Source organism: Ylistrum balloti, unplaced genomic scaffold (assembly GCF_031769215.1).
Source record: "Ylistrum balloti isolate Yb309-2 unplaced genomic scaffold, AGI_CSIRO_Ybal_v1 Utg370852, whole genome shotgun sequence".
NCBI classification, from domain to species: Eukaryota; Metazoa; Mollusca; class Bivalvia; order Pectinida; family Pectinidae; genus Ylistrum; species Ylistrum balloti.
The window spans coordinates 440,457-461,108 of NW_026782489.1; the positions used below are offsets into that span (position 1 = coordinate 440,457).

The 20,652-nt window shown below is 35.2% G+C and overlaps 2 protein-coding genes and 1 long non-coding RNA gene across 3 annotated transcripts; 1 reads left to right on the forward strand and 2 right to left on the reverse strand.

The window, feature by feature from the left end:
• Positions 1 to 6,925: 6,925 nt before the first annotated feature.
• LOC132559073 (uncharacterized) lies at positions 6,926 to 17,009 on the reverse strand. The gene is made up of 2 exons (XR_009554600.1): positions 16,935 to 17,009; positions 6,926 to 7,442 (listed from the first exon to the last, which is right to left on the reverse strand). It is a non-coding gene; the product is annotated as an uncharacterized LOC132559073 (long non-coding RNA).
• LOC132559072 (DNA-(apurinic or apyrimidinic site) endonuclease-like) lies at positions 8,899 to 16,903 on the reverse strand. Its single transcript, XM_060223680.1, has 9 exons — positions 16,596 to 16,903; positions 16,277 to 16,303; positions 14,330 to 14,374; positions 13,432 to 13,608; positions 12,611 to 12,809; positions 11,006 to 11,077; positions 10,380 to 10,526; positions 9,766 to 9,946; positions 8,899 to 9,586 (listed from the first exon to the last, which is right to left on the reverse strand). The coding sequence occupies exons 1-9, from the start codon at positions 16,611 to 16,613 to the stop codon at positions 9,469 to 9,471; spliced, it is 984 nt and encodes a 327-aa protein (XP_060079663.1). The 5' UTR covers positions 16,614 to 16,903; the 3' UTR covers positions 8,899 to 9,468.
• Positions 17,010 to 17,697: 688 nt separating the features above from the next.
• LOC132559088 (ankyrin repeat, PH and SEC7 domain containing protein secG-like) lies at positions 17,698 to 19,289 on the forward strand. The gene is made up of 2 exons (XM_060223698.1): positions 17,698 to 18,520; positions 19,005 to 19,289. Exons 1-2 carry the CDS (start codon positions 17,774 to 17,776, stop codon positions 19,287 to 19,289), a joined length of 1,032 nt encoding a protein of 343 aa, XP_060079681.1. The 5' UTR covers positions 17,698 to 17,773.
• The last annotated feature ends 1,363 nt before the right edge of the window (positions 19,290 to 20,652 follow it).

The window sequence follows — 20,652 nt, forward strand, 5'->3', positions numbered from 1 at the left end:
ACGGACCACGGACCACGGACCACGGACGCAGGGCGATTTGAATACCCCACCATCTGATGATGGTGGGCTAAAAACTACTGTCACTGTCATTTCAGCTCACCATTACAAGTTTTTGTCAACAAAATGAACTGCTTGTTTTCAAAACTATTACATGACCTCATCAGTGCTAAATGTGAGAGGGGTTTCTTAAACCAAAGAAGTGGTCAAGCTGGAAAATGGAAAGCAACTGTGAATATCGGGATAGAAACATAAGTGTATGAAACAATCCCTCTAACTCAGGAATTATCTACCACACAAATAATGTTTTACCTGGATATCCCTTTAACTCAGGAATTATCTACCACACAAATAATGTTTTTACCTGGATGTCCATTTAACTCAGGAATTATCTACCACACATATAATGTTTTACCTGGATATCCCTTTAACTCAGGAATTATCTACCACACAAATAATGTTTTACCTGGATATCCCTTTAACTCAGGAATTATCTACCACACAAATAATGTTTTACCTGGACATCCCTTTAACTCAGGAATTATCTACCACACAAATAATGTTTTACCTGGATGTTTCTTAAACTCATGAAATATCTACCACACAGATAATGTTTTACCTGGATATCCCATTAACTCAAGAAATATCTACCACACATATAATGTTTTACCTGGATGTTCCTTTAACTCATGAAATATCTGCCACACAAATAATGTTTTACCTGGATGTTTCTTAAACTCATGAAATATCTACCACACAGATAATGTTTTACCTGGATATCCCATTAACTCATGAAATATCTATCACACATATAATGTTTTACCTGGATGTTCCTTTAACTCATGAAATATCTGCTACACATATAATACACAATCTAGTCCTACTTATCATGATGTTGATATCGGTTATGGAATGATTATATAAGGAAAAAAAGAAATGATTAAGACAGTCCATACACATATACAAACACACAAACTGCTACCAAAAAAAATCCCCTCAAATTCAGCTTTCATAACATAAAGAAGATCCACAAAGCATCATTGATCAGGATTATGTTTGATCAATAAAGTCACAGATGTTATAAAGTATAGTGCGGAGGTTAGTTATGGGTGTATTTATCAATATATAGATATACTTACTGTTATATACAGATTTAGTTACCAAGATATAGATATACTTACTGTTATATATAGATTTAGTTACCAAGATATAGATATACTTACCTACATATATAGATCTAGTTACCAAGGTATAGATATCCTTACATATATAGATCTAGTTACCATATATAGATCTAGTTACCAAGGTATAGATATCCTTACATATATAGATCTAGTTACTTTCATATATAGATCTAGTTACCAAGATATAGATATACTACCTACATATATAGATCTAGTTACCAAGGTATAGATATCCTTACATATATAGATCTAGTTACCAAGGTACAGATATCCTTACATATATAGATCTAGTTACCAAGGTATAGATATACTTACATATATCTAGTTACTTTCATATATAGATCTAGTTACCAAGATATAGATATACTTACATATATAGATCTAGTTACCAAGGTATAGATATCCTTACATATATAGATCTAGTTACCAAGGTATAGATATCCTTACATATATAGATCTAGTTACTTTCATATATAGATCTAGTTACCAAGGTAAGATATAGTTACTTTCATATATACTTACCTATATATATATAGATCTAGTTACCAAGGTATAGATATCCTTACATATATAGATCTTGTTACTTTCATATATAGATCTAGTTACCAAGATATAGATATACTTACCTACATATATAGATCTAGTTACCAAGGTATAGATATCCTTACATATATAGATCTAGTTACCAAGGTACAGATATCCTTACATATATAGATCTAGTTACTTTCATATATAGATTTATAGATATAGATATACTTACCTTTATATATAGATCTAGTTACCAAGGTATAGATATATTACATTCATAGATCTAGTTACCATGGTATAGATATACTTATATATATAGATCTAGTTACCAAGGTATAGATAACTTACATATATAGATCTAGTTACTTTCATATATATATACCAAGATATAGATATACTTACATATATAGATCTAGTTACCAAGGTATAAATACTTACCTTTATATATAGATCTAGTTTACACAAATGTAGATATAATCACCTATACATAGATATCGTTAAAAATATATAGATATAATTACATTTATATATATATCCAGATAATGATATATTTACCTATATATAGATATATTTAACTATAAATAGATATACTTATCCTAATATAAATATACCTATCCTTATATAGATATAATTGCTGAAGAGATGAAAACAACAAAGTGGGTGAGGGGTTATATATAAAAGATGAAAACAACAAAGTGGGTGGGGTTTTATATATAAAAGATGAAAACAACAAAGTGGGTGGGGGTTTATATATAAAAGATGAAAACAACAAAGTGGGCGGAGGTTTATATATAAAAGATGAAAACAACAATGTGGGTGAAGATTTATATATAAAAGATGAAAACAACAAAGTGGGTGGAGGATTATATATAAAAGATGAAAACAACAAGTGGGTGAAGGTTTATATATAAAAGATGAAAACAACAATGTGGGTGAAGGTTTATATATAAAAGATGAAAACAACAATGTGGGTGGAGGTTTATATATAAAAGATGAAAACAACAATGTGGGTGAAGATTTATATATAAAAGATGAAAACAACAAAGTGGGTGGAGGTTTATATATAAAAGATGAAAACAAGTGGGTGGAGGTTTATATATAAAAGATGAAAACAACAAAATGGGTGGAGGATTATATATTAAAGATGAAAACAATAAAGTTGGTGGAGGTTTATATATAAAAGATGAAAACAAGAAAGTGGGTGGAGGTTTATATATAAAAGATGAAAACAATGTGGGTGAAGGTTTATATATAAAAGATGAAAACAACAATGTGGGTGAAGGTTTATATATAAAAGATGAAAACAACAATGTGGGTGAAGGTTTATATATAAAAGATGAAAACAACAAAGTGGGTGGAGGTTTATATATAAAAGATGAAAACAATGTGGGTGAAGGTTTATATATAAAAGATGAAAACAAAGTGGGTGGAGGTTTATATATAAAAGATGAAAACAAGTGGGTGGAGGTTTATATATAAAAGATGAAAACAACAATGTGGGTGAAGGTTTATATATAAAAGATGAAAACAAAGTGAGTGAAGGTTTATATATAAAAGATAAAAACAACAAAGTGGGTGGAGGATTATATATAAAAGATGAAAACAAGAAAGTGGGTGGAAGTGTATATATAAAAGATGAAAACAAGAAAGTGGGTGGAGGATTATATATAAAAGATGAAAACAAGAAAGTGGGTGGAGGTTTATATATAAAAGATGAAAACAAGTGGGTGGAGGTTTATATATAAAAGATGAAAACAACAAGTCTGATAGAGGTTTATATAATAAGATGAAAGAATAAATTGGTTGGAAGTTATATATAAAAGATGAAACAACAGTGTTTTCCTGCTACAGAGGTACTTTCCTTGTAATATATGTTCTATAACATATGTATGACTTGGTGGGAAAAGTGCCTATTATAGGGTGTGGAGCAGTGGTTCAGGGTAGGACAGTGAGGCACAGAATGTGGTGCAGGTGGCATATGTGATGCAAGGTCAAACAGCAGTGATAGATCCAGAGTAGAGGGGATCCACCCCCAATTCTAATATGGAGGAATTGTTCTTTCTCATTAAGAGCTATTTGCCCCTCCCCCTCCCTCTCATCCCACTGCACTCCCATTAAATCAATCCTTTCCTCAACTTCTGGATCTCTTACTGCATAGGGCGAGATAGAGAATGACAGTTTGGTAAATATACAATGTTTTGAAGCAAACCTGATATGTTACAGTGGATAAAGTCTGTGTAGCAACAGGCAATTAGGTGATTTGTGCTTGTTCAACTCGTCTATTTCTAAAGGATTTTGTGATGTAATACAGTGGAAATCTTCATTGTGTCCCTTGGGAGAAATATAGGGATTGAAAGAAAAATGGAAAATTATAAGGAACAGGTTGGTGGAATAAGGTAAATTGAGAATTATCATGCAGTGATGGTGTAAAGCTTGTATTATATCAGAATGACATAATTCTGAATACTTATCTTCGTGTGATTTCGCTGTGCAATACTAGTTCGTTAGGCTCTCGTTTTCTAGCTTGAGTAAGGTCATCTTTGGGTAGTTCCATTGGCAGAGTTTTGGCAGTGTCTAGCTATACCAGGTAGGTATTCATTTCAGCAGTATCTGGATGTAGTATCAGGTTGATAGTCACTATGGCAGATTCTAGTTGTATTAGATAGTAATCGTGACTCATTTCGGCAGCGTCTAGCTGTACCGGGTTGATCGTCATTTCAACAGCGTCTTGCTGTACTGGGTTAGTAGTTATTTCAGCAGCGTCTTTAGGAACATGCAAATGCAAAAGTTCACATGTTGAAACCAGATCTCCTTGGCCTTTGAACTCTAGTTCCACTTGGTCTGTGGACTTTAGGTCCCCTTGGTCTGTGGACTTTAGATCCCCTTAGTCTTTGAACCCTTGGTCCCCTTGGTCTGTGAACTCTAAATCCCCTTGGTCTATGGACTCTAGATCTCTTTGGTCTGGTGCAAAGGTTATTGTATGTCTCATTTCCATTTCTCCAATATGACATTTTTCATGCAGTCTGGAAGATTTTGAAGATGTCATGTTTGTAGCTTGTAGGGCCCTACTGTTGTGTTTGTTAACACAAACATGACATTTACGATTCATGTTGTAACATCATAATATCTATGATAATGTCGCAACATCACAGAATGTTGATCAGCATGCCAACAATGTGTGAAATCTGGTCTGAATAATTGACATAAAAACAAGGTGTACGTTAACATAAAGCCCATGTGTATGTTGACATAAGAAGCAGGTGTATGTTGACATAAAGCCCATGTGTATGTTGACATAAGAAGCAGGTGTATGTTGACATAAAGCCCATGTGTATGTTGACATAAGAAGCAGGTGTATGTTGACATAAATAGCAGGTGTATGTTGACATAAAAACCATGTGTATGTTGACATAAAAACCAGGTGTACGTTGACATATGTAGAGGTGATATAAATAGTCTTGTCTATTTTTGGTGCAAAGTGGTTTGTCCACGAGGATCTCTCATAAGTACTTCATCCACTTACATTTTTTACTGTGTGCAGTGGTTTGTTAACCTGCATATCCCATGATAATTATTTCACCTACATGTATCTCTTATTGAGTACAGTAGTTCATCCATGTGCATGTCCGTTTGTAGTGGTGTAAGTATGCATAAATCATAACACTGAACAATGATTCCTGTCTGTATGGAGTTAGATGAGTATCCAGTCCTATTTCGATTGTTTTTTCTTGGTATTGGACTCAAGATTAAGGAGGCTCTCATAGGGTAGGATGTTCTATGACATTAGCGAGTGTGACTAGAGATTAAAATGGAGTGCTGCCAGACTCTATTTTCCATTGCCAGGTACATTCTTGGATAAGGAATCTGAATTAAAGTTTGGTTGTTCAAAAGTATTGTTGTTTACATTATATGTGCTGATGAATAATTTGCTTCTTGTGAATGACTAGGTTGATGAGATTATGAAAACCAGGCATGGTCTGAATGGTAATTCAGCCATGACCAGGCATGGTCTGAATGGTAATTCAGCCATGACCAGGCTCTTTATTTGAGTACTGCTGTTTCTGGTAGGCGAGTGTGGGAAGATGTCTCATATGATAGCCAGGCCATAATGATGTTCTGTTCTATTCTGTTACTTTTATAAGGTAGTGTTGCAGTAAAATGTGAGTGTTTGAAACAAGGTGGGTGGTGGGATAGATAATGTTTTTGGGTTTTGTGAATAGATTTATTTTTCTTTTTTCTGCAAGTGTAAATGTATAAGTGACAAGGGAGGAGACCTGTTTGCAAGATTATTACATAGTCTTTCACACCCTTTTTCAGAGACCAACACCAATGATTTCCTTCAATGAAAAGAACAAACTTCATCCTTGAAGGGATTCCTAATGGTTACCATGGACACGACTACAGTGTTCATCCATTTACTTCACCATGAAGTTCTCTACACGAACAATAGAACTATTAAAACCCGTCCTAAACTTTTACAGCTTGACATTTATCTACATACACTACCGCCAGAGAAGGGGAAGCAGCCAGGGTAAGTGGCACCTTCATTTGTGAAATTCTTTGTAGTGGATCTAGAGTACAAAATATGACAGGACACAGACTTTTTCGTATGAAAAAACAAATGACTCCAAATACAAATTTTCTACAACCACAGCAATGGATTTTCCCATAGGGGATGAGCTGCATGACTGTTCAGTGGGTCTAATGTGTCTGGTGATACAAATGTTTTAACAGGTGCAAGAAATTTATGAATTTAAAGTAAAGGTAGTTTATATGCTGGTTACCAGTAATGGTAGATTTTTGTGATCCAATTCACTTTTGGTGTGTGCTGTACTGTTGAAGAAGCGGCTGCTAGTTCGCATTTGCTTTCCTGATGGAGTCTGTGTTCTTCAACATGACTAACAGTCTTCTTTTCCGGTTTATCACAATGTTGCTGAAGTTTGCGTAGAGCTGTTTGTTTAGCTGAGCCAAGTTGCTGGTTATTCATCGTCTTTATTTTGATGTAGGAAGTTTAAAAAGGCCTAGTTGGCCTATGGTTAGGTGTGTAGTACTTCCAGTGTCCACCAGAAGGAAACAGGGAAATTTGTCTGAAAATAACCTCCAGGTCAGAGTGTACCTTTCCACAACATCCTTTAATCTAGGAGAAAAGCTTAGCATTTCTAGAACAGATACTTTGTTCTTGTTTGAATGAATAAAAAGATTAGTTGAAGACAAAGTCACTGAGTACAGAGATAATATTTTATTGTCAGCTAGGTTAGTATAAAAGATTACAATTTCTAATGGTTAAAATTTCAGTGGTCAAAAGTATAAGGATGTACTTTTCAAAGAGGTCATGAAATAGACCATGATTTCAGTCTATTTTACATTTCAGGATATCTATCATTATTCTTATCTTTTTAAAATTCTTACCACATCCTCAAGGGAAAAAACAAACAGTTTATCTAACTTTTACACAGCAAGGCTTCAGTCCATTTTTGCCATTATCAGAACTTTCATTGTTGCCATGTTCTCCTTCAATGGTCTCTGCAGCTTCTCACAGATATGGGCGTATGCCTTTTATATTCTGGACTGGTAAGTGAGGAGTTCTTAACTGTGGCACACACGTCTGTTGTATGTGGCAAGTGTAAAGAAATCATGTCCTTACTTGCCGTTAGATTTCTATCAACTTCCTCTATGTTCTCTGTTGAACAGGAAGAGTTATTTCCCTTTATGGACTGGCTTTCCTGCCATAACCTTCAAACAGATTAACACATTCCAATGTAGTATAATGATATCATGTTATCTATTATTGCCTTCAGTACTATATATTTATGATGAGATATCTTAACAGAGGCCATTGTTAGTATAGATAATATACAGGTATAACTTTGTCCAAGACTTAATTAGTAATAAGTATTGTTAGTATAGATAAATGTTAAGAACACTACTTGTTGGCAAAAGCAAAAGATGTAAGGTGTGGTGATCTAGAACTACCCACATATTACTGGGTATAGTGCAGGTAGAAGTCATCTGTTGAAATAAAGCCTTAAAGTTAAAAGTGTTTCCATTTGTGATGTGTTGCAGCATGTAAATGGTATATTCCTGATACAGTCCTCAAAACACTTATACTGATGTCATTTAAACATTAGCACTAATGTCATTTAAACATTACTACTGATGTCATTTAAACATTAGCACTAATGCCATTTAATTAAACATAAGTACTGATGTCATTTAAAAATAAGTACTGGTGTCATTTAAACATTAGCACTAATGTCATTTAATTAAACATAAGTACTGATGTCATTTAAAAATAAGTACTGGTGTCATTTAAACATTACTACTGATGTCATTTAATTAAACATTTGTACTGATGTCATTTAAACATTAGTACTGATGTCATTTAAACATTAGTACTGATGTCTTTTAAACATTAGTACTGATGTCTTTTAAACATTAGTACTGATGTCATTTAAACATTAGTACTGAACTCATTTAAACATTAGTACTGAACTCATTTAAACATTAGTACTGATGTCTTTTAAACATAAGTACTGATGTTATTTAAACATAAGTACTGATGTCATTTAAACATTTGTACTGATGTCATTTAAACATTAGTACTGAACTCATCTAAACATTAGTACTGATGTCTTTTAAACATAAGTACTGATGTCATTTAAAAATAAGTACTGATGTCATTTAAACATTTGTACTGATGTCATTTAATTAAACATTTGTACTGATGTTATTTAAACATTAGTACTGAACTCATTTAAACATTAGTACTGATGTCTTTTAAACATTAGTACTGATGTCATTTAAACATTTGTACTGATGTCATTTAAACATTAGTACTAATGTCGTTTAATTAAACATGAGTAATGATGTCATTTAAACATGAATACATATGTCCTATCTTCCATGCATTTGCTGGCAAACCTGAAATGTTCTGTTGTGATGCAGTAGGGTCTGACCGTTAACATTCATGTTTCACGCTTGCGTTCAAGGATGTTTTTTTGTTGATGGATTTCAGACACTTTTTCATAGACGATCAAGACTTGCATACACAAATAATTTCCCTTGAAATATTCTGGTCAATATCTCCAAGAAAACTTATTTCCAAACATTTTCCACGTCAACAAACAAACAAGGAGATCATCTCATTTCTGAGGCATTTTTAAGTGAAAATACTTCACAAAAACCAATGTTATGTTTAATGCAAAAAAGTTTGCATATTTATTGAGAGAATTCACATGGTCCATAACATTTTGATGAAGTAACATGATTTTGGCATTGAAGTATTAATGAGATCAACATGAAGGAAGTACCTGCTTAGTCAACATACTCTCAACAGGTATCAAATATAAAATGTATACAAATATCTTCATATTACACTCAATTTTCGGTTCTTCCACACCCAATGCAAAGTCTTCCATATAAACACAAAATATGTATTGCCATTGTTTTGAGAATAACTGTATTTAACTTATTGTTTGAAGAGGTTGCAGCTGGTGCCAGGAAGGCATATACAAGTGATGATAGCATCCATATATATCCCCCTTATTGGTTGTACTAATTAGTAACAAACACTTCACATGTTCATCAGCCAACAGATATATAACAGATCATTCAACTGGCATAAAACATTTGTAACCACTCGCTTCATTGGCTGAATGGATTAACATGTAACCAATCATTCCATAGGTTGTGTCAGTGGACTGATTGGTCCTCGACATGTATGTCTGGGCTCTTTTATATTATGTCACAGGGTTATCAATCAAACAGCCATGGAGAGCATGATTGGACAGTGATCACTACCCATGATGCTCTGTTGGATAATGCTGTCACACAGATCACTCTTCAAGCGTTCCGAGAGGACAAAGTAATCAAGTCGCCTGAAAAATCCAAATACAACACTTTTAGAATTTTATACTGCATGCAACCATACCATATAATAATTACAAAACTATTTATTTTTATATATTTCTACATTTCAAGTCCTAGTCAGATCAAGTTATATCTTATTGTCTAGATGTTGACAGACTTTCTTAAGAACCCTAAAGTGGAAACTCACCATCCCACATTCTTTGCACGTGCATTCATCATATAAGTCCAGAAAGAGAAACAGTCGCGGGCGTTTGGGTATAACTCTCTAAATGAGTCCACAAATCCTTCCCCAAGTAGATTTGTAAACTGTTCCCTCTCTGCCTCTGTGAACCCAGCTGTCTTTTTGTTTGTTTTTGGGTTCTTCAGATCTGGTGATAGAGACAGTGAAGGTAACATCCATTGTTTATCTCTCCTAGCCTGTTTCATTTACCAAAGTCATGAAAATTGGATGAATTATGTAAAAAAAGATCAAAATACAACATTTTTTGTGCAAAAATGCTTCATGTATATAATGAATTAGCTCCAAATGTCAATCCTAACCTCATTTTAAAACTGATGCCAAATATTCTTGTGAAAATAATTTTATATATTTCTGAAACAATCAATGAACAGTCAAACAAAAGGAAGTTTTATGTTTTTCATTCTTAATTCAAACAGATTCCTCTCTCCTTTGTACTAATATATGGGCGAGTAAGAGAACGTGTGTGACAATGTGTCATCTGTATCATATTTTGTCAATGTACACATCTTAACTTTCGTTTTATGTTGAGAGGAGTTAGACAGATACATATACTGTATTACCTGCAGGTGTATGTGCAACATTTAGATCGCCACATAAAATCACCGGTTTCTTGGCATCTAATTTCTTGAGGTACTCCTGAAAGTCTGTATCCCATTCCTTAGTTCTGTAGTCCAACCTCACCAGGCCTTTTCCAGAGTTAGGCACATCTGAAACACGTTATCTTCATAAATTAATCTTACTATTTTAAGGAACCTTAGTTTTACTCATAATTTTTACATGATGGTCTACATTTTCAAATTCCCATTGCAAAACCAGTTGCTCAAACACTGAGGATGAAAATGTTTGTTCAATGTAAAGTAAACATTGGAGATATAAACCTGACCACCAATGACATGCTGAAACATAATTTCTACTAAACCTGACTGGCCCTACCTATAGTCTTGGCTAAAGAATTTTGAGAATTTTCAAGGCGGGACCATTAAACTTATAATTCATTCTTACTTTCTTTGTAAAAAATACCAGCATTTAAAATAAAGATGTTTGACTGACCTACCATACTTTTTTCTGGCATGTTAGCAGAAATACATGTATTTCTTTTGACCTCTTGATTAAAATAAGATACTCCAATTTTCTCCACATACATGTACTAAGTATTAAGACTGTGGTAATTGGTATGTGTACTTACACGAGGTGACCAGAAAGAACTTGTCAAACTCAGCAGTAATAGTGCGACCCTCATTGTCATGTTTCTCGATACCTGAAAATATCAATATTTGGGACACTCTATTTATTCAAGCACCTGTACCAACATTCCCTGTAAAAGCCTATTTATTTCAAAAAGCCTTAGCGAAGCAATAAAACCTGTTCAGAGCGAACACTATCTAAGTCACAGTGATTTTCTATTTTGGACTAGACAATATTCGAAGTATGAAGTAATCTGAAATTTTTCATAAAGAATTGGTATTAACAGTTGATTGATGATGATGTAAAGACAATGCAGAAAAATTGGTGCTGTCTCGTTACTAGGAACACATAGTAGCCAAATCTGTTATGTATTTGACTGTTTTGTCAGGTTTTAACTTTATTTTGGAGTTTTGTTTAACACTTTTTGGAAAACAATGCTGTTTCTTACATCATATCACAGGTATATTTAACCACACACAAAAATTTGCGTCACATGCAACAATGGAGACAAAATCTACTTTGGAACCACAATTTGAAGACTGAAGAATGGTGCAGAGAGTTACAGATCCATACCCATGACTTCTTACTTACTATGCCTTGTGTTAGACAGGTTGGTTTGTCACACTAACTTACTATGCCTTGTGTTAGACAGGTTGGTTTGTCAGACTAACTTACTATGCCTTGTGTTAGACAGCCTTGTGTTGGTTTGTCAGACTAACTTACTATGCCTTGTGTTAGACAGGTTGGTTTGTCAGACTAACTTACTATGCCTTGTGTTAGACAGGTTGGTTTGTCAGACTAACTTACTATGCCTTGTGTTAGACAGGTTGGTTTGTCAGACTAACTTACTATGCCTTGTGTTAGACAGGTTGGTTTGTCACACTAACTTACTATGCCTTGTGTTAGACAGGTTGGTTTGTCAGACTAACTTACTATGCCTTGTGTTAGACAGGTTGGTTTGTCACACTAACTTACTATGCCTTGTGTTAGACAGGTTGGTTTGTCAGACTAACTTACTATGCCTTGTGTTAGACAGGTTGGTTTGTCAGACTAACTTACTATGCCTTGTGTTAGACAGGTTGGTTTGTCAGACTAACTTAATATGCCTTGTGTTAGACAGGTTGGTTTGTCAGACTAACTTACTATGCCTTGTGTTAGACAGGTTGGTTTGTCAGACTAACTTACTATGCCTTGTGTTAGACAGGTTGGTTTGTCAGACTAACTTACTATGCCTTGTGTTAGACAGGTTGGTTTGTCAGACTAACTTACTATGCCTTGTGTTAGACAGGTTGGTTTGTCAGACTAACTTACTATGTCTTGTGTTAGACAGGTTGGTTTGTCACACAAACTTACTATGCCTTGTGTTAGACAGGTTGGTTTGTCACACTAACTTACTATGCCTTGTGTTAGACAGGTTGGTTTGTCAGACTAACTTACTATGCCTTGTGTTAGACAGGTTGGTTTGTCACACTAACTTACTATGCCTTGTGTTAGACAGGTTGGTTTGTCAGACTTACATACTATGCCTTGTGTTAGATGGGTTGGTTTGTCAGACTAACTTACCTATGCCTTGTGTTAGATGGGTTGGTTTGTCAGACTAACTTACCTATGCCATTTGTTACAGTGATGGGTTTTGTTTTTGTGTACATGCCAGTCCCAGCATAGCCCTCAGTGTCTGCTGATGACCAGTAGGAATGATAACCCTCAACCTCGGATTCCTTAGGAAGTTTAGCTTGGGAACATTTTGTCTCTTGGACACACAGTATATCAGGATTGTGTGTCTTAAGGTAGCTCAGACCATCCCCCTGTTCGACAAAACATTACGGTCGATTCTGATTATAACACATTCAGGTGGATTATAGTAACAATGCATTCAGGTGGATCATATTAACAACACATTGAAATAGATTTTGATAACAACACAGGTTTATCTGTCATATTATTCTATACAGTTTAATCTAATTTGAAATTGTTCTAAATAGGTTAACCTCATGTGATATTGTTCTAAATACCGTATTTTCCAGATTAAAAGCCGCACACTTTCTCCTCATGAGTTGGGCATGCAGCCTATATACCAGTATGGTTTATTTGCCCTCCGTTGTCCGTTATATCAACGCACTTTGGACTCAATGTGATGGTTACCACTTCGTAAGAACTGTCTTCCGTTATCTGCTACTGGTATATCGAATACAACTATAGCGGTCATCATATCGTAAGAAAGGGTGCAGCTTATATACTGGTGTGGCTTATAATATGGTAGGTTAACCTTTATCCATGTTATTTTTATGTGAAACTGTAGTATTCAGTTAAACTTTGTGTGATTTTTTAGCTACTCAGGTGAACTCTCAGCAAAATAAGGAAAGCGTAATCTATCAGTAATATAGTGTTAGTCTGTCATGTGACAATCAAACTGGCTGAATGCTCTACCTTCATCCAGGCACGCAGCCCATTAACATTCCAGGAGGTGATTTTCAGTGTGGCCTTCCGTCCATCAGCTGTTTCTTTATCTGGGTTGAATGCTGTTGGGAAACTGGTGTCTGTGCCCTCTGGCAGGGATTCCACACTATCCTCCTTCTTTGGTTTGGAGGTCTTTGCACCACCATTCTATATCATTCGACAAATGAAAATCATATTTTGAAGCCTGACCCATTTTTAGTACGAGAGATAATATATTCCTGTATCTGGCGAAATATTCTGCAGTCAGTAAGAAGGAACTGGTGTACAAACTACAAGCATTTAAAATAAAACTGAGATATACCATTCCTGAGTTTCTTTGGCTGTTTATTCTTTGAATTTTAAATCCTGAAGAAGCCAACTGTTCGGGCGAAACTGGTAGACATTTCACACTAATTAAAAATCAATTTATCCCGAACCTGTTGCGATTGACTTATATACTTTCTTTGTATTTTAATCTAATTCATTCTATCTGCCTTAGACAATATCAGTCTATTATGTCTCGATAATGATAAAATAGGGACATCATGAGGAGAATGATTATTTAACAACTTAACTGTTAGGTACACATTATGTAACTTTGTACCTACATTTCTTAAGTAAATGATGGCACTGAGAGAAATATTCAATTGTAGTTGAAAAAGAGTAGGAACAAGTTTGTCCTAACTTGATCTAAAGCTTAATGTGTCTATTCAGCAAGCAGCATACCTTCAATGTAAGGAAATATTCTATAAACCATTGTTTAAGGTAGTGTTTGAGTTTTATTAGTGATTCCCTCTATGTATGGAATTCTGATGTTCTCTACTCTACAGTCACATTCTTATGGTAGTGAAGTCTTTAGATGATACACCAATGAAACATAAATACATACCGAAGCACCAGCTTCTTCAACTTTGACCTGTTTTGCTTCTGGTTCCTGTAAACAAAGTCACATTAATTGACTTTTTTTAGATTCTTTATTAGCCAGGAGCCTTACGGCTCATAGGCACAACAGTAATACATTTACATATAAATATATAATAATATATAATACATGCATGTAGCTTACGCTCACACACACCACCTCACACACCATCCCTCACACACACCACCTCACATACTCACATCCTCACACACACACACGCTGACATATTGGGAGAGTTGAACACATAACATACATATATATAGCTGTATACATGATCCTAGCAAAAAGAGTTGGCATTATTAGAGATTTTCACGTTTTTTGGTAGCATAAAACAAATATTTTCCCAAATTACAAAGTTCCTTTACATTGTTTACACTCAAAAGTTTGATTAATTTGAAAACACTTGGACGTCTGTGGTAAAACCTTTCTATATATTTTCTCCTTAATTCCTCATAAAAAGGGCATTTTAAAATAAAATGGAATTCATCTTCAATATCTTCTCCATTACATCTGATGCACACTCTATTTCTTCTTCCAATATTTCTACGACGCCCAGTTTCTATATTAAGATTATGTGCAGATAGTCTAAACTTTGTGATTAAACGTGTGTATTTCGTTTCAATTGGTTTACATAAATCATATTGCAAATTAAAGTTATCAGTAAGATATTGGTACAAATATCCTTTAGAAGAGTCTTTAATTCTACTTAAAATTTCTTGTTTATTTACATCTAATAACCTCTGTTTTATTCTATTATACGCAGCACCAGCAGGAAGATCATTTTCAAATAAATACTCAAGGCCTAATATTGACAACTCTTGTTTTGTATTACTCATCCATACATCATTTTCACTCACACATTCGTCATAACATGCTTTCAAGATGCAGTTATCGGAACTCTTTATTTTCAACCAATATTTAAAAATTCTTAATTTTCTAGTTACTAATAAAGGTAATCTCCCTAGTTCATTATAAACTAAATCAATGTTTGTACTTTTTCTTACCCCTAGAATTTTCTTACAGAATGTCAAATGTACTTTTTGTATATCATAAGCCTTATGGAAACCCCATATTTCTGCTCCGTAACAAAGAATACTACTAATATATGTATCAAAAACAGAAGATAATGTTTCTGGATTTAAAGAGTAATCTCGTAATGAGGACATTAATGAATACAATTGATTCCAATATAGTGGTAAACAACCTAATGAATAAGCTAGAAGTGTCTGTGAGAATGGTTTTGACAACAAATGTGCTAAGGTTGACAGTAAGCATACTTAAATGACAAATAAGATTTAGAAAATAAGAAAATTTCTGACAAGTTTCAGCTAAATCTCTGAGTTCAAACTTTGTTTTGGAAAAATTGCACACAATTAGAGTCAGAATAACAGCATTTTTCCACTTTAAAACTGGGCAAAAAAGCACTTAATTTCAAAATACATATATAATGTGGCAAAATGGCTCAATCTTCTCTGCTACATCAAAGTCTGCAGGATGCCAAAAAATAACAACACTTGGTCAGCACCATCTCAGGATCATTTCATCTGAATCCCAGTGGTTGAATTTGAGAAGAAACTTAAAATAGCTTTGTTCAGGAAAACAATGATTGTGCAATCATGACACAAAATGGCCATCTCTGCTGCAAAGTCAGAGCTAGGTAGAGACCGAAAAATAACTTTGTATTCCACTCAGCCCCTCAAGGGAGTGCGACTCCTGAGAGTGCTATTAATGATTTTAATTTTTTATGGGATGTCACATGTGGCACAGACAATGACCTGCCTTTATGCATATGTCTGTTTTATGAACTTGTGGTGCAGCATTACTTGTACAATCAAATTTAATGTATTTACAATAAAGTCACATTATCACAATTAAACAGGTCTAGTAATTCAAGTTGTGAAATATCTGACTCACCTCATTAGCCGATGACGCTTTATTTGACTGTAAAAAATGAAAGTAATAATAAGAAAGTAATATATTAACTTCACACGCAATTGATAGAACTTGAAGCGATCAAAGAGATGAATTTTAAATATGATCACAAATCTATTGTAAATAGCGGTGTTTAGAACTATACAACTGAAATAAGTCCGTGACGTGATACAATAACATTAAAATAATTCCGACCGCGGCGTCAAACAATTACTGATAAAGTGCTGTGTAGCATTATGAATATCAACAGAGGTACTAAACTGTAGCTGTAGGCATACATATATAACGTTAAAAATCCTACCTTGCGTTTAGCTGGCATTTTCTTCACATACACGGGATAAACTGCAGACGTGAAGATTTTTCTGAGCACGCTAGATTGATGCAAGAACGAGACGATATTCAGATGAAATGTTGAGCACGCCAGATCGAAGCGACGACAAAATACTGCTGATTCTTTTGTTGTTTTATACCGTTACAAGCGTCAGGACAACATTTTCCCGCGCTTTGTCATTGACGGCACATCAGTTTAACCCGTTACCTGCCGATGAGGTCATCTTTCAATTGGGCCTGCGAAGCCCCTCTGACCTTAGTCTTTCGGGCGTAAGAACATCAACAAAGATAATTTCAAATACATATTTACCTACGATTTTCGTGACAGCTGGTGACAACAGCAAGTTCTTCTGTTAACCCAAGAATTGTTTTTGAAAGTTTCTCAAACGTTTGAAATAAATGAAAATACCCGAAAGGCTACGAAGTAATATTTTTCGAAAGTTCTCGAGACTGTACGTATGTGGTATACTATTCGGGGCACCTGCCGGAAGCCAGTCACTAGCTTGGATACATGACGCTTTCGTAATTTCATTTCTTATGATTTTTTTTAACCATGATACTGTGACAACACGAAACATTTCCAATTATAGAGAATATGCACTGGAGAATTAAAACCTATATATAGTAGCTTGAGTGCACTGAATGAGTTGTCATCGCTTGAAAGAACAGGAAAATAATGTTTACCTAGGTGTACTACACGGGTTTGTGAGACCTTGATAACCGCTGAACAGCTATTGCGTGACTGCCATAGCGCTAATTAATCTAACACGCCGCGCTGACTTTCTCAGAGAAAGTGGAAGCTACGGGGCAGTAAAGCAACAGCGGTCTGGATACTCCATTAATTATGTAAACGGACAGGAATTAATTTTGTGAGGGTGCCGAAGTGCAGTAGTCACCTCCACGGAATACTTGGATGACCATTAGTGTTTTGATGAAACTCTTAGAATTAACTTATCTTATCCTGACTTGAATAACTTTCTCTTCATATTGTATTAATCAATCAAGTTCTGAAGAAAAAAATAAGCCAATTTCACGCTATCAATGTGATGTTGATTATCAAATGTAAATCATCGGGACCCTCAATAAAACCATATACATATCTCCAACACATCTACAAAAGTCCTGACTGGCCAGCTAAATGCCAGTCTAATGGAGAGTGGTTTGTTAGTCACAACTATGGACTACTTTGAGGATGACCTGTATGACATCCTTGTGAAGGGGAAACGCAAGTCGCTAAAGGAGTATCTAGATAGAGGTCTGGATGTGAACCATGCCTTCCGCAGCACTGACCGTCCCGACCGTCTCGGTAAAACCCTTATAGAGGTAGGGGTCCAGGAACAGCAGAAAGGGGTTGTTGAAGAGCTCATAAGTAATAAAGCAAATGCCAATCTAAAATATGTGGTGGATGTTAACAACTATGCATATACATTGAGGGAATATAAAAAGAATGATTGTTTAAAGCTTACAGGCATGTATACATGTATCGTCAAAAACCAGGTAGAGATGATCAAGTTATTGGTTCAGGGTGGATACAATGTTAACAACCACGATGACCGTGGCTGTACATGTCTATGGCATGCTGTTGATTTGAATAATTATGAAATGGCAAAGGCCATTCTGATGTCCAAAGATTGTGATGTGAATGTGATGGACACTGCTCTTCTCCGCCCTCTACATATAGCTGCTATGCATGGTAACCACAAAATTATGTCACTGTTGATCAGACGGGGTGCTCGTATTGATGCTGTCCAACTACGAGGATGGACAGCTTTGAATCTGTCCTGTCGCACTGGATGTGTACCCACCACCCGAATGTTGCTGTTGAATGGTGCTGACCCAAATCATACCGCTTATAATGAACATACACCACTTTCCATGGCTCTACAATTTTGTGAGGTATGTACGGAAATCTTATAAAATTATACTAATTCAGATAATGTTACTTGTTTACTTCATTTCTTTTTAAATGTGTGGATTTTCCTTCTTTTTTTGCGAAATTTTCATGAAATTTTTCTTATCTATGTCCTTCATTATTTATTGTGATCAATTAAATTTTATAGATACCATCCAATAACACATATCAGGAAACTGTTTTCTCCTTGGTTATATCAAACTAATAGTATAAATATGGTATTTCTTGTATAAAGATTCATCTGCTGTGACGAAGAAGGTAATAATATATAGGTGTTACAGACAGATTGTCAATTATTTAAGTTTCTTGGTGTGTGTTGGCTCTGAAGCTATAAAATGCAACACACCACACAATTAGCAGCAGGTTCTGAGACCTGGTTTACAGCCTGTATGTTGATACATAATTGAGAAGGAGTTGATAAGATTTTATGGTGTTTGTTATGTTTATCATCATTACTACAATTTTCAGGACCGACAAATTCCAGAGTTGCTGCTGGAAGCAGGAGCAGAAGTAACACTATGTTTGATGAAGAAGTGCAAAGAAGAAAAAATGGCAAATTTGTTACTGAACCCTGACCTCTTTGACATAATGAAGTTCATGTCAGAGACACCAAGAACTCTCAGGACTTTGAGTTGTCTTAGAATTAGGAAATCTCTGATCCACTCTTCATCAGATCTCCACATCATAAAAAAAGTGGAGGGCTTGCCTCTTCCCAAGCTTATCAAGGAATACCTATTAATGGCTCACTTATAAAGTAATTGTAACCATATTTCCTACACAGGAAGAAACTACTGATGTCTTTGGTAACATACTGTCATAACTATGAATATTGATCAAAACCAAATCAGAAATACCTACTTAAGCATGATAACCATAGTATGGATAGTGTTGATATCTCAGTGCTGGCCACCTGTGGTGTCATGGTAACCGCAGTATAGCTGATGTTGATATCTCAGTGCTGGCCACCTATGGTGTCATGGTAACCGCAGTATAGCTGATGTTGATATCTCAGTGCTGGCCACCTGTGGTGTCATGGTAACCACAGTTTAGCTGATGTTGAAATCTCAGTGCTGGCCACCTGTGGTGTCATGGTAACTGCAGTATAGCTGATGTTGATATCTCAGTGCTGGCCACCTGTGGTGTCATGGTAACCACAGTTTAGCTGATGTTGATATCTCAGTGCTGGCCACCTGTGGTGTCATGGTAACTGCAGTATAGCTCATGTAGATATCTTACTGATGGCCCCCTGTGGTGTCATGGTAATGGAGTGCAGTTAATGTTGATATTTAACTGATGGTCCCCTGTGGTGTCATGGTAATGGAGTGCAGTTAATGTTGATATTTAACTGATGGTCCCCTGTGGTGTCATGGTAATGGAGTGCAGTTAATGTTGATATTTAACTGATGGTCCCCTGTGGTGTCATGGTAATGGAGTGCAGTTAATTTTGATATTTAACTGATGGTCCCCTGTGGTGTCATGGTAATGGAGTGCAGTTAATGTTGATATCTTACTGATGGCCCCCTGTGGTGTCATGGTAACAACAGTATAACTGATGTTGATATCTTACTGATGGCCCCTTGTGGTGCCATGGTAACCACAGTATAGCTGATGATGATCTCTTACTGATGGCCCCCTGTGGTGCCATGGTAACTACAGTATAGCTGATGGTGATCTCTTACTGATGGCCCCCTTTGGTGTCATGGTAACCACAGTATAGCTGATGTTGATATCTTACTGATGGTCCCATTTGGTGTCATGCATGGTAACCATAATGCACCTGACCTTGTGATATTATCAGGAAAACTTCAATGTCTCAATAGGTAGAACCTACAGAAATATCCCCAAATCTTCACTGGTGCTTTGTTATGCAATGTGACAAGTCAACATTAATGTATAATGTCTAGAACTCTCCTTAACTGCATGTGTGACGGAAATGGATTTTTTGAGAGTTGCATCCCCTTATGAGAATGAAGTATTTCTTTATTCATCATATAAAACATAAGTAAAATGTTGATGTAGGATGATATTTTGTCAATAATGTACAGTATATATTGTATTTGTATATTTATCATGAATGACAATGTAAAATTATTCCACATTGTAAATGCTGTGGTTT